At 41.3% G+C, this 12,592-nt stretch overlaps 1 protein-coding gene across 1 annotated transcript in view; it reads left to right on the plus strand.

Annotated features, from left to right (window-relative positions):
* Window positions 1–10,137, plus strand: part of TMEM131 (transmembrane protein 131) — a 92,477-nt gene extending 82,340 nt beyond the window's left edge. Inside the window, exons 34-41 of the mRNA XM_027674861.1 lie at window positions 1,075–1,199; window positions 1,349–1,507; window positions 2,243–2,414; window positions 2,753–2,874; window positions 2,979–3,075; window positions 4,179–4,276; window positions 5,613–5,776; window positions 9,108–10,137. Of these exons, the coding sequence (XP_027530662.1) occupies window positions 1,075–1,199; window positions 1,349–1,507; window positions 2,243–2,414; window positions 2,753–2,874; window positions 2,979–3,075; window positions 4,179–4,276; window positions 5,613–5,776; window positions 9,108–9,404 (1,234 nt within the window). The 3' untranslated portion in view covers window positions 9,405–10,137. The remainder of the gene's footprint in view (window positions 1–1,074; window positions 1,200–1,348; window positions 1,508–2,242; window positions 2,415–2,752; window positions 2,875–2,978; window positions 3,076–4,178; window positions 4,277–5,612; window positions 5,777–9,107) is intronic.
* Window positions 10,138–12,592: the final 2,455 nt, after the last annotated feature.

Here is a 12,592-nt window from a genome sequence, read left to right on the forward strand (position 1 = left end):
ATACACGAAGTGGGGTTAATGTTTCTAGTGCCTGCACAGTGAGGCAGCGCCAACATGAGTGCCTTTAGTTGCCATTGGTGAAACTGCAGCCGTGCAGTTTCCATTTTGATATCACAGAGTAAGGTCAGAGTCTTGGATATATTATGAAAGGAGGCTGCTGCTGCTGCCAGCCCCTGTCCCTTAGTGTCAGGTGGTTGATTGCAGAGGATAGAAAGGGGGAAAATGAAGAATCTTAGTCTTACTATAGCTAATTAATTCCAAAATAGTATTCTGAAACCAGGTCACTATCCATGTGCCACAAAAGTAAACTTTACTGAACTGAGGGGTAGTATATCAGCTATGTTTTCCCTGTTGCTGTATTTAATAGTAGACTGAGTTCAGTAGTTAGAAGAAATTAATTTTCTTCAAAATATTTCTCAAAACCTTGCTTGGCAAAGTCTCCTCCTTATCTTATTTATTCTTATCATTATGTACTTTCCTTTATCATATAACTCAAAAGGTCATTACATGTGACAGTTTTCAAAGACCACAACGAGAGCTGGTTTGGAATCCTTCTACAAGAAGGATCCTTCTACTAGAAAGCGTGAGACGGAATCAAATACCTACAGAAAAAGAGCAATATACAGCCAGATGAATTTAGTGGTGCATTTGAATAATTTTATATCATTGACTAAAAAACAATCCTGTACATTTAGGGGAATAGCGTATTAGGAGCACATGATCTAACAGGGTTGTGTGGGGGCAGAGTAGAAAAAGGGCAGTTGCCATCTCTTGTTGCCTCTGTATAATCAAACAGGTTTTGTAATCCTGGAGCTCCAGGATGAAAGCTGCTCCTGGAAGATGAGTGAGCCCTAATACATATGTGGAGCAGTGTGGGTAGAAAATGAGCTAGGGCTATGAAGGGTGGAGTTGCATATAGGAGAAAAACATAGTTCTGCTTATTCATAAGAAAGCCACAAGAGACCACTGTTTTGTGAGAAAGCTTGTATGGCCCATATATATAATATGTATGTATGTACGTGTATAAAGTCCTTTTCAGCACTTTAAAATAAATGAATTTCTGTTTTCATTTAGTCCCTTGGAATTGTCTTATACTCCCCCACTGGAAAACAAGCAGCGCAAACCCTTTCCATCCAAGATCTCTACACAGCACCTTTTGACGAGTGGGTCTAAATCAAGAAACCTCCCCAAAACAAGAGGTAGTGTGAGGCTGTTTTTTATAAATACATCAAGACTTTTATTTGGTTGTTTGTAACCCCTCTTGAGTGCTTAATTCTAAGTCTGGTGTGTGAAGAAAGCTGTTCAGTTTATTATCCATACACTTGCTTTTCTTCTGTTGTTTTAATAGGTCCAAGCAGTAAATTAATGGAGAGCAGGCCATCAGTATTAGCCAAATTTCTCCCCAGTGGTTCTGGGCCAGAGCTAGGAAACACAAGCAGCTCAGAAGGGGAAAAGGATTCTCCACCACCAGAGTGGGACTCTGTGCCTCTCCACAAAGCTGGCAGCTGTAAGTAATCATTAGACAATAGCAGAATGAGTCTTCTGCAATTAATATCTGTAGATAGAAACCTGTCTCCTTTTCACTGCATAGCTATGCTGTGTTTTTCTGCTGTAGACCCCTTATTGATAGTATCTGATATGGGAGGTTTGAAAATGGTGCGGGCAGAACATGGGCCATTCTGTAATTCTTCAGTGATGAACAGGATTTAGAAGCTGCTGGGGGAATTGAGGAAATGAGAATTACTGCTCAAAAAAATATGCATTTTCTACAGCAGATGGGGTTTTGGTTGGTCAAGTCTGCTGCAGCCAAAGTTGAAACTAATTAGATGATTTGTCCTTGAGAGGGAACACTGAGAACACTTTAATGCAGTGGTTGGCAGGGGACACTCTTACAAGCATTTTGGTTGCGTTATATGTTCCCTTGTGTGGGAACCAAATCACCTTCCTCTTGGTTGCTTGTGAACTTAAATCGTCCCTCTCCACAGCACTCACTTGGAAAGATTCCTTCTTCTGTACAGATCTGTTTGTCTTGGCACTTTTGTTGCAATACAGTCTCTCTGAAAATAGACAGTAAACCTGAATAACCAGAGGTGAACATAGAGAAGAAACTGCTACTTCCATCGCTGGGAGCAAACAGCCTTTGTCATAATTCCTCCATTTGAACAGAAAGGATAGCAGAAGTTCGAGAAGCCTTTGTTGTAATATAAATACTATGAAAGATGTTTTGTGTTTCTCTTTATAGCTACAGACAACCTTTATAAGCTCTCTCTACAAACCCTGAATGCAGATGCTTTCCTGAAACAGCGACAGCCCTCACCGACACCCGCCTCTCCATCTCCTCCTCCTCCCACATCATTTGCTTTTGGGCCACGAGGAGGCACTTACAGCAGCATTGTGAACAGCAGCTGCAGCAAGTGAGTCCAGATCGGTGCCTCCTACTGATTTCACAGACGCTGAGCAGTTGTGGAACCTGCCTGTTTCACAGGGTGCATCTTCCTTTTCTCAGACCTGTTTCTTCTTCCTGTGGAAACTGCTTTTTTGCAGATACACCACTGTGCATATCTTGCCACGCTATTTATATTTTTCTGGTGTTTCTTACAACTTGGTAGATTGGAAAAAGGTGCAATTACAGGAACTGTTGAGCTGTTGTGAAAGTTTTCATGAATTCTAGCTTAAATTGCTGGGTTTTTTATCAAACTGCTGAAGTCCAGAACTTTACTCTTTTTTTTTTTCTTTTTCTTCTTCTTTTTAGTGAAACGAAAAGCAAGCAGCCTAATGGTACCAAACATAAGCTGTCAAAGGCAGCTTCTCTTCCAGGCAGGAATGGTAACCCCACTTTTGCTGCTGTAGCTGCAGGTTATGACAAGAGCCCAGGTACAGAACCAGTCTGGAGTTGTAAATATTTCTGAATATTTCCTGAATATTCTGTTATTTTGCTAGGGTTTATTTACTCATTTTTTACATACATATTCTTGTAGGTGGCAGTGGTTTACCAAAGGCTTCTCCAAGCAAGATGGATGTTTCCAGCAATATCAGCATTTCCCACACAGTTGTTGACAGTGATGGCTCTGACAGGTAATTTTTATGTTCTCTAGGCAAATACCTGAGCACCGAGAAAAGAAGATTGTGAGCTGTTAACGGCAATTTGAAGGGAGCGACAGAATTCATTCTGGTTACTTTTTTTTAAGCTATTTTTTAAAGCCTGGGCACAGCATCTCTCACCTCGCGTAAAAGTTTAGAAATTGCAAATGACTCAAAACTAGAAAGAAGGATGTTCTGGATGTGATAGGAACTTCCCCTTACACATTGCAAGTAACTCAACAGTCTTGCGTTCTCAGGCATTTGAACAATGAGAAATCAGCTTGGCTCTCTCAGTACTGAGGAGTGTGTACCAAAGTCTCTTGAAATAGTTCACAGGCAGAATATCTTGCTGTACAGCAATACCTTTCACTCCCAGTTTTAACACCAAGATCAGAACTATCAGTGGGCCTTGTGTTCTGAGCAGGAGCAGAATACAGCTGCACTCAGTCACGTTCCCCAAGGCACGTGTATTTTCTGGCATATTTTGGCAGTGAATCCTGGTCTCGCTTGTAAAAAGCAGTGTCTGATAACCTTTGTGGAATAGGTAAGAGACTTGAATTCAAGCTTCAATATGCAAAGGAATCGGTTTTCTGAATGAAGTTGGGTGGGGAAGAGGAAGTGTTTGTTTTTGTGAATGTTTATCACTGATTCCAGTTAACTCATGTTAGTTTCAAGAAGCTTGCCCACAAGCCAGAGCGTGAGCATTTGTATCCCTTCTGAGTGGCTCTAAATTTTACCCACTTGCCAAAAAAACTGCGCTATGGCTTGGACCTTGTGAGTTTGCTGAAAAACTGTTCAAAAGAGCTGCTCTCGAGTTTGTATTTATGCTCAGTCGACAGATTAAAGAGCACTGCGTCTGTATTGCTGTGTTGCTCCAAGGTGGGTGTATACACAGGAAAATGGTATTTCACTGAGATCCCTTATGAAACAAAAATAAGCTGATTTCATAACTCTCAATCACCATTAAATGCATATATGGTTAAGTATATACGCACACTTGTACATATACATTTGTACATAGATCAGTAACTTAATGTTGTTAATAGTACTGTGTTAATAAGTTGTGTATTGCTTTCCTGTTACTCCATAACATGTAGTTCGGGTTTGTGGAGTCCTATCAGCAATCCCAGCAGTCCCGATTTCACGCCTCTCAACTCATTCTCTGCATTTGGACATTCTTTTAACTTAACTGGAGGTGAGTTTTCCTTTTCAGATACTGTTCCATATTCAAATACAGTTAAAGAAATGGTGTATCTCCATTGCATAGTCTTAAGTGCAGACAGCATTCCCATCCTCACACCTAAAAGGGAAGACTATGTAGGAAAGTGTGTTAAGAATTTGGTGGTATATTCTGTGTTTCAGTCCAGAGAAAGTGTTAGTGGAAATTCTTTCAGTGTTTGATGGGCTGGAAATGCTTGGTTTTGGAATTTCTGATATTTGGGGTTTTTTCTTAGTCTTTTCCCCTCCCTCCACACCTCCTCCAAAGCTTTACTGTAGGTCTCACAAGAGTGCCAGTAGGCCTGTGGTTTCCTGAGCATAAAGACCTGCATAAAACCATTGCTCTGTAAGTGAGGCAATGGCCCCAGGTGACCTGCTGCTTTCCTCTTGTGTTTTCCTCCAGTATTTGTATAGCTGTACAATGAACTGATGCATACTAAGCCCAGCAATCAATTCCTGTATTTAAATATTTAGGTAAACCTTTAGCAAATGACACGGAGATGGGCAGGCAGGCTACATTGCAGGGCATGGATGCTCTGTGTACTTGGGAAGATTTCCGTATGGTATTTGGGGATGCATGATGTGTTTTAAGGCAGCTGCAAAAGATGATAAGCAAAGCAAACTTTGGATGTGGCATCTGCAAAATGGATAGTATGTCGACTGAAAAATGCTATCTACCGGAAAAGTTGTATGTCTGCTGAAAAATGCAAACAATGGCAGCTGCTGCTGCTGTGGAGTTTTTTCATCTTCATCAGCAACCCGTGGCACCAGTGACCCTGAGGGACACCAGTAAGAGCCTGGGACCAGTTCCATGTGCAGGGAAGAGGCGAACTGGGACTGCTGGTGCTGCCCTCTCCTTTTCATAGCAGAGATGGGGATGGGGCTGGGGCACCACCAGTGTTGCCTCCCACCAGGAGTCACCTGGAAAGGGAGTGCTGCGAGGCCAATGAGTACTGCCACTACCAGAGGCTCCTTCAGCCCAGTCACCTGCTCCACCTGTAGTTACCTTGTTACCAGGAACTGCCAGGACTCTCAGTATTGCTGGGTCCACAATTGAGTGTGTCCACAATCCCTTTTGCTTGTACTGAATTATACACAGCAAGTGTTTAACCCTTTTTCCGCCATAACCATGACTAACTTTGTAGCCACTGTCTGATGTCAGCCACGCGACGAGATCTGTATTACTGTGTGACCTCTTCTAATCTCACTGCAGCAGGACCTGCAAGAAAAGTATGGAGAATGACCGTGAAGAGTGTTGTTCTTGGAAAAAGAGTAAGAGTAATGTACTCGGTTTTATTTCATTTTATTTTTAGAGGTTTTTAGCAAACTTGGTTTAGCTCGATCTGCGTATGGGCAGGATGTTCAGAGAAATTGGAGTGAATTCAATAATGTTCCATCATCCATCTGGGATCCTTCAGCTACAGATTCTGTACCCTCCTGGCCAACGAGCTCGAGTTCCCCAACTCATACAACTGCAGTAAGTATTCAGTCCAAATACAGTGTTTTATTACTGTTACCAACTTGTTCTGTATCTGCCATCTAATTTAATTCAGAGGATTTGGGAGTGAAAAAAATTAACTGAAGAATAAAGGAAGAGGGAATTTACACATACTCATCTTTGTGTAGTTAAGTTAATATGGCTGTTGGACAAAGTCTGCCTGCTTGCAGGTGATGAATCCATGTACACTGGATATTTATGTTCACATAAAAATACTTCTTACGAGAGCATCTTGCAGCACTTAAAGTGTATTCCATTTCAGGATTTTAGAAAGAGGTGTTCTGCTCCTGTGCAGTGGCTGGGCATTGCCTCGGTCACTTCTAGTTTGATGGACAGTTGCAAATTAGCCAATATGATAACTTTCAGACTTTGATTCTGCTTTCTGAATCCAGCATTGCACCTGCTTGTAAATTAACAAAAGGTCCCCAAAAAGCTTATCTAAAAGACCTTAAATATATTCTTTTCAGCTTAGAAAAAACACTAAAGAACTGAGCATAAAGTGAAGTCTTTAAACTGACTACTAATTTTGATGGAAATCGAGTATAGAAAAAGAAGAAAAAAGCCCACCTTTTACAGGTTGTACGCTGTCATCCTTGTGCCATCCTTCTGTCAGACTAAAACTTAGACTGCAACAGCTGCCTCCACTGCCAGCTGAAATCATTCTTCATGTTGACTTCTGAAAATGTTTTTGTAGTGAGTAATAGGCAGTGTTTACTTCACCTGGGAGCAGTTCAGATGGAGTGGGGGAGGGCGGGAGGGCAGGGGAAGCCGAAGAAGGTCACACAGCTTCTTACATACACAGACTCACTGATCGTGCCCTTGTCATGTGGTTACACTGGAGCTGGAACCTCTCCAAAACTATGTAAGGAGAGTTTTTTGCTTTTTGGTCACATGGAGGGCAGGTTTCATCAGCATTTGATGGAAGGAGGGCTTGAGGACAACCAGAACAAGCTCTCTAGCTCCTAACTCCTATTTCCTGTCTGCTTCTGAAAAATATTTGGAAGTGTGCTTCAGGAAGCATTGAGATAGAAGCCAAGGCAAATGGTATAGAAGAATTGTCAGTTACTCCCTTTAAATTCTTTGATTTAGGGAGGAGACATTTTAGGAGCTTATTCAAGGAGAAGGTCACTTAATAAACAAGAAGCAGCAAACTGACTGAAACATTCAAAACCTTTCTAATAACAGTGATTTTTTTCAATTGCTTATGGCAAGCCAGAACAGGAAAGCTTGGCTTTTCCTGTTACTGGGCCTCCTTGCTCTAAGTGCTCAATAAGAGAGCAGGTACCAGGCCAGGGCCCTGCCCTTTCCTCTGTTCTGGCACAAGAGCCAAAGCCATTGTTGCAAACAGCACTTAGACAGTGGCTGTTGTGTTACCCTCTTTTCTAGGAAGGTTTCGGGGGAGTTGATTTTGATTGTTCTCCTTCCTTGTTCTGACTCCTGCTTTCCCCTTTTCTGCACAACTGTGCCTCTATACTAAATAGCATTTGACTTCTGGGTGCTGTCTCCCCTCAGCCTTGGCTGCATTGCTGGTACTTTTATCCAAGTTTCTTTCTAAGCATGTTCCCCTACTCTCCTTTTCTCCATTTCCCCATGTGTAATTCTGCCTGCCAACCACTTTTTACTTCCGTCTACCAGCCTTCAAAGGGCATATCAGGCACTCTTCTTTTCTGCTCCTTTCCTGGTTATTATTATTATTTCCCATAATAGGGTGGACCTTTAGTGTGTTAGGGTTTGTTCCTGTGCAGCAGAGTGAGTGTTTCCTGCTGTAGGCTTAGTAGCCTAATGCTTGGATAGCTTAAATATAGCCATTTATTTATGTGACAGTAGTACACTGTCACCCTGGTTTGGCTCAGTTTCTCAGTGACATCGAAGAGTCCTAATGACATTGGCTGAGTTAAACCCCCAAGTAATGCTCAAAGCTCCTGTCCAGCCCTTGGTAGCAAATTCTGTGAGGACCCTTTGATATTGTGTTAGCATCCAACCCATATCAGGTATGATTAGATTGAGCCTATCTTCTTCATTCCAGGGGAGAGAATAAAAACCTGAAATGAAGAAATTTTCAGAGTCTACCTTGTTTTCTTTCCTAAAGAGATTTTAATTTAAATCTCCAGATGCAGAGAACACTGATACTGGTTAACCTTTAGTGTGTGTTTTCTAGGGGCAGAGAAGGGGTGCCCTATCTCTCCACCAGTAAATCCAAACATAGGGATGTTTGTACCTTAACAGCAGTTACTCAACAAGTCCACTGCCTTTGGGATGTGTCAAGTTTACTGTATATTTGCAAATTGAATTTACAACATATGTACATTAAATCTGTTGACACTGAGGTATGTGGTGTGCTAAGCCTACATGTAGCAGGTTCTCTGCTAATATTAGCATGAAAGTTATGCTAGCCTTTCCCATCTCCGTCTTTGGCTACTTCTGGGTATCACTTTCCCCCACACCACGGGTTAGGTTCCTCTGCTTGTTGCTTGCTACTGTTTGGCCTTTAATAAAGCAGTTTACAGAACCTGGGCCTTATTCACTCCTGCATGTGTTCTCTAGGCTTGCTGTACCTGTCCTATGCATCCCAAATGCATTTGTGACATGATGCAGCACACCTGCATCTGCACCGTGACCACATCAGTGGCTTCCAAGTGTCTTGAGCCAGGACAAACTTACTGGAACTCAGTGATAAATGGCTAGGTCTCCTATCCCCTCTCCCCTCATCTGGAGAGAAGTTTTGGATGGGGGGGAAAAAGTATATACTGGGAATATGGGGGAGGTACAGTGGGGCTGAACACAGGTAGATTCATACAAAACACAAATGTCTGAATACAGGGAGATAAGTTTGCAAACAGCTGGAAAAGAAAAAAAAAATCATAAAAGGACTTTGCTTTTACCTTCCATTGCAACTGGAATTTGTTGGTTTTTCAAGACTTGAACCATGTTTATCTACCGCATTCTGACTAGGTTGTTTAAGCTTGAGTGTTCTGGCCCTTGTGTGTTTAAAGCTTGAATACTCATAGTGCTTAAATTAGCAATGGTATGGGGATCTAAAAGCTCAAATGAAAACAGCCTAAAAGCCTATAATGTGATTGCACTCTGCAGGGAAGCTCCCAAATGTGTTCAGTTACATCATAGTGCAGTTCCTGTGGGGAAAGCTCTCCTAAAGGGAGTTCAGAACTCCATGTTGCAGGGAAGACGGAAGGGGTTCCAGAGCAGGCTTGCTGCTGCTGCTGCTCAGATACTTTTCTTTCAGGGAGGCTGTAAACAAGGTGAAAATAGAAGTTACCAAACTGCTACTTACCTGCCTCTGTCTTTACTGCAGTCAATCCTTGGCAACCCCAGTGGCCTGTGGTCCAGCACTCCGTTCAGCAGTTCCATTTGGTCAAGTAACCTCAACAGTGGCCTTCCTTTCACCACTCCAACAAACGCGTTGTCAGGCATCGATCTCATGGGTAGTGAAAACTCCTCTGCTGCTCCTCCGCCACCTGCTGCTGCCACCGTTGCCAATCCTGCTGAAGACATGGGACAGACCTACAATCCTTGGAGAATTTGGAGCCCAACGATTGGAAGAAGAAGTTCAGATCCTTGGTCTAATTCACACTATCCTCATGAAAACTAAAGTTAAGTAAAAGGAAAGAACTCTTATACAGGTCACGATACAATTCTGAATGCAAATTTTTGAAACATCATTTTCAGGCCGTTGCTGGTCGTTGCTTCCCCCCCCACTCCCCCTGTCAGTCATGCTTTCATCATTTGCTCCTTTCTAAAGTCTGTCCTGCAATATGGTAGTGTGAGATTGCAGATAAGCTTGAAAAAGTCTGGGTTAGGTCACAAATCCCAACTACAGCTGAAGCCTGTAAATATGAACAGTTTCACTGGTTTCATATTTTACCATCCGCCATCCTTATTTAGGAAACAATTTGAACTATAAAATGGTCCTGGCATGCAATACTTTTATGAAAAGTACTGGTTTGGTTTTTTAAATTTTTTCCAGTGTTATCCTCCAAGTTCTAATTTAAAATCAAAAAGCACTTTGTGCTAAAATGCAGAGTATTTTTTTAAAATAAGGCTTTGTTAACACAGGTTGTAAGAATGTAAAAAGGAAAAAAATCAACAAAAAATACCAACAAATCCAACACAAAACCTTAAGAGCAAAGTGGCTGAATGTAAGAGCATTCTGTTGAGACTGTAATACACTTTGTGCTGTTTGTACATTTGTAAACCTGAATGCATTTTTAAGTTGAACTGAAATGCACACAGCCAAGACTTGTGGAAGAAACAAGATACCTTGTGCATTTCTTACAGATACAACTTTGGGTTGTACTTTAAAATAAATACTGCTTTTTTCAAGATTTGTGTGCTATAGCTCTGTTCCTCACATATTTTCTGGACTTGTGCGTGCATGACTTTACTTGGCATTGCCTTCAGGCCAAAATCTACTGTACACAGGGCCTGCGTTTCCAGAAACTTCCCTGCAGAGGGGACCTGGCTTCTCAGCAGGGTGGGTTTGTATCACAGCAGAGAATAGAAACTCTTCAGGGTTACACAGTGCCACCCTCTTGAAAATCCACTGGATAGCAAAAACCTGGAAAAATGTCTGCACTGTTTGAGTTTCCAATTATGAGGCATAATAGCAGCTGCTACTGTTTATGTTACGCCCATACCTTTGTAACGCTGTTCTTGCATAGGTCTGAACAAGAACATTGCTATTCTTAGATATAATTTATCTGTCCCTTTAAGGTGCCTGTTTCCTTTCATTAACAGTAGGACAAGCCCCAGTGACTGCATGTATTCCTCTGAGCTAAAGCCAAGTAAAAATGAACCCTTCTATTACCAGAAAGAATTAAGAGACTAGCAACATAAAATTACTTATGACTCAGTGGCACTGCTTAAAATTTACAGCAGCAGATTTTTATCAGAATCCATCCTTCAAAAGAGTAAGAACAGTATATTTTAATTAATATTGCTTGTAGCATAAAGGTTTTGTATGCAATAAAATGAGTGTCTTATTTATTTAACCAAGTGAGCCCTTTTCCAGTTTGCATTATGTAAACAAAATCTCTACAACTGTCAGACTGCTGGCTTCTTGCTGCTACCAGCAGAAGCTTGAAGATAAAGATCTCTCAAATAAGAACCTGGTGGGACTCCTTTGTTCTTAAAATTTGGGTATTTCTAGAGCCATGCAAGGTCATGAAATGTTCAGCTTGGATTTGTATGCAGTTTCCTTCTGAGTAACTGAGTCTCCTACTGCATGAAAATAAAGGGAAAATAAAGAATTAGTAGTTAAGCTCCTGACATGCCAAGGCCTGCTTCTCTGTAAATGGAACTTGGGAAGATAACTAGCAGTAACTTCAAGGTGAAAAGAGCTGCTTAAGGTCATGTGCCACCTCTTTCCCAGCAGGTGTTTGCATTGGAATTGATTCCATGGAGGATAGAAGCAGAAATGGATTCTGAGATACTAACAGTCTGCAGTGGTTTAATTAGGGAGGACAGGAAACAAAAATTCTGGTTTAAAAACATTTCCTTTTGAACAAGACAAGGCAAAACACAAGTCATTTAGACTTCCCCCCTGAAAAAACTGTGAGACATTGCCTATTGCAAGTAACCTCATCTACCATTAGAATATTCTTGGTTCTTGTTTTGGAAGAGCTTTCCCTTGAGCACCAATTAAACATTAAGTTCTGGGGTGAAACCACCTGAACTATCAAGATCTTTGACACACATTTTTCAGTTTCCTAAGAGAGGAAAAAGCATGTCTTTTTCCCAAAGAAAATATCCAAGGCCTAAAAACTTCCTGAGTGTCCTATTTTCCTTCTCCAGGGTTATTTTGGAAAGCACCTTCACTTTCTTATGCCTAGTCACAGAAAGCAAAAGAGCTGCCTTAAAGTCACAATTGTCATTGACAGAATTTAGGTGAAATAAAATCTGGGCAAAAGTTTGGTATAACTAAAGAAACCTCTGAGATGGTAAGTATGTGTCAAAGATGGCTTTTGCTGCCTTCTCCTGAGGTATGTGCTCGCCAGCTTTTATGGTATAGTCACTCTTTACATGCGTTGAAAACTCATATTAAGAGGGGGTGAGGTGGTAATGAGACAGAAGCATCCACAATCAGAATAATAGGACAGAGCTCGTATGATGGGGTAAAAATAAAAGAAAATTATATTTTTGACAAAGCATATGCAGTCTAACATAAAAATCTAGATGGGGTTGAAAACATTGCAGCATCCTGGGAGGATAACCTGAATACAGGGAGATCTAAGGTCGAAAGCTTGAAAGCAAAGGTGACTGTTCTCACAGGCAGAATGAACGAGACTGAAGCTCAGACATGAGAGAAGTTCCATCTGGAGTAAAAAAAATAGAGGAAAAAACATCTCAGAGTGCTCAGAAGACAGACTGTCTTGGAAACCAGGGAGCTAACAGCCCTTAGGATAATTTAAAACATTTCTTCAGAGTAGAATCAGGGCCAAACTGCCGTGAGTCAGCTCTACTCTTCTAGACCTGGAAGCTACTGAGAGTGCAAAGTTCCCAGCGAGGAAGAGAAGCAATTACTGTTAATTTTGGTAATTATTTTGGTGCTTCCAAAGGGCAATTCTATTCTGCTAACATTAAGAAATAGACTTTAAAAGCCTGAAAAGTTTCTGGCCTGTTACTAAAACCAGGAAGCCTGAGGTAGGTAAGTATGGCCCTAACATGTGAAATCAGTTTAATTATAATGAGCTGTATTTCCAGAAGCTCTTGAAAGGGATTAGAGATTTTGTTAAAGTGTAAGACTATATCAGAATGGGATATAAAATTCCAGTCAAAGAA

The sequence above is a fragment of the Neopelma chrysocephalum genome, unplaced genomic scaffold (genome assembly GCF_003984885.1).
Source record: "Neopelma chrysocephalum unplaced genomic scaffold, ASM398488v2 Primary Assembly neopelma1_25, whole genome shotgun sequence".
In the NCBI taxonomy this organism is placed as follows: Eukaryota; Metazoa; Chordata; class Aves; order Passeriformes; family Pipridae; genus Neopelma; species Neopelma chrysocephalum.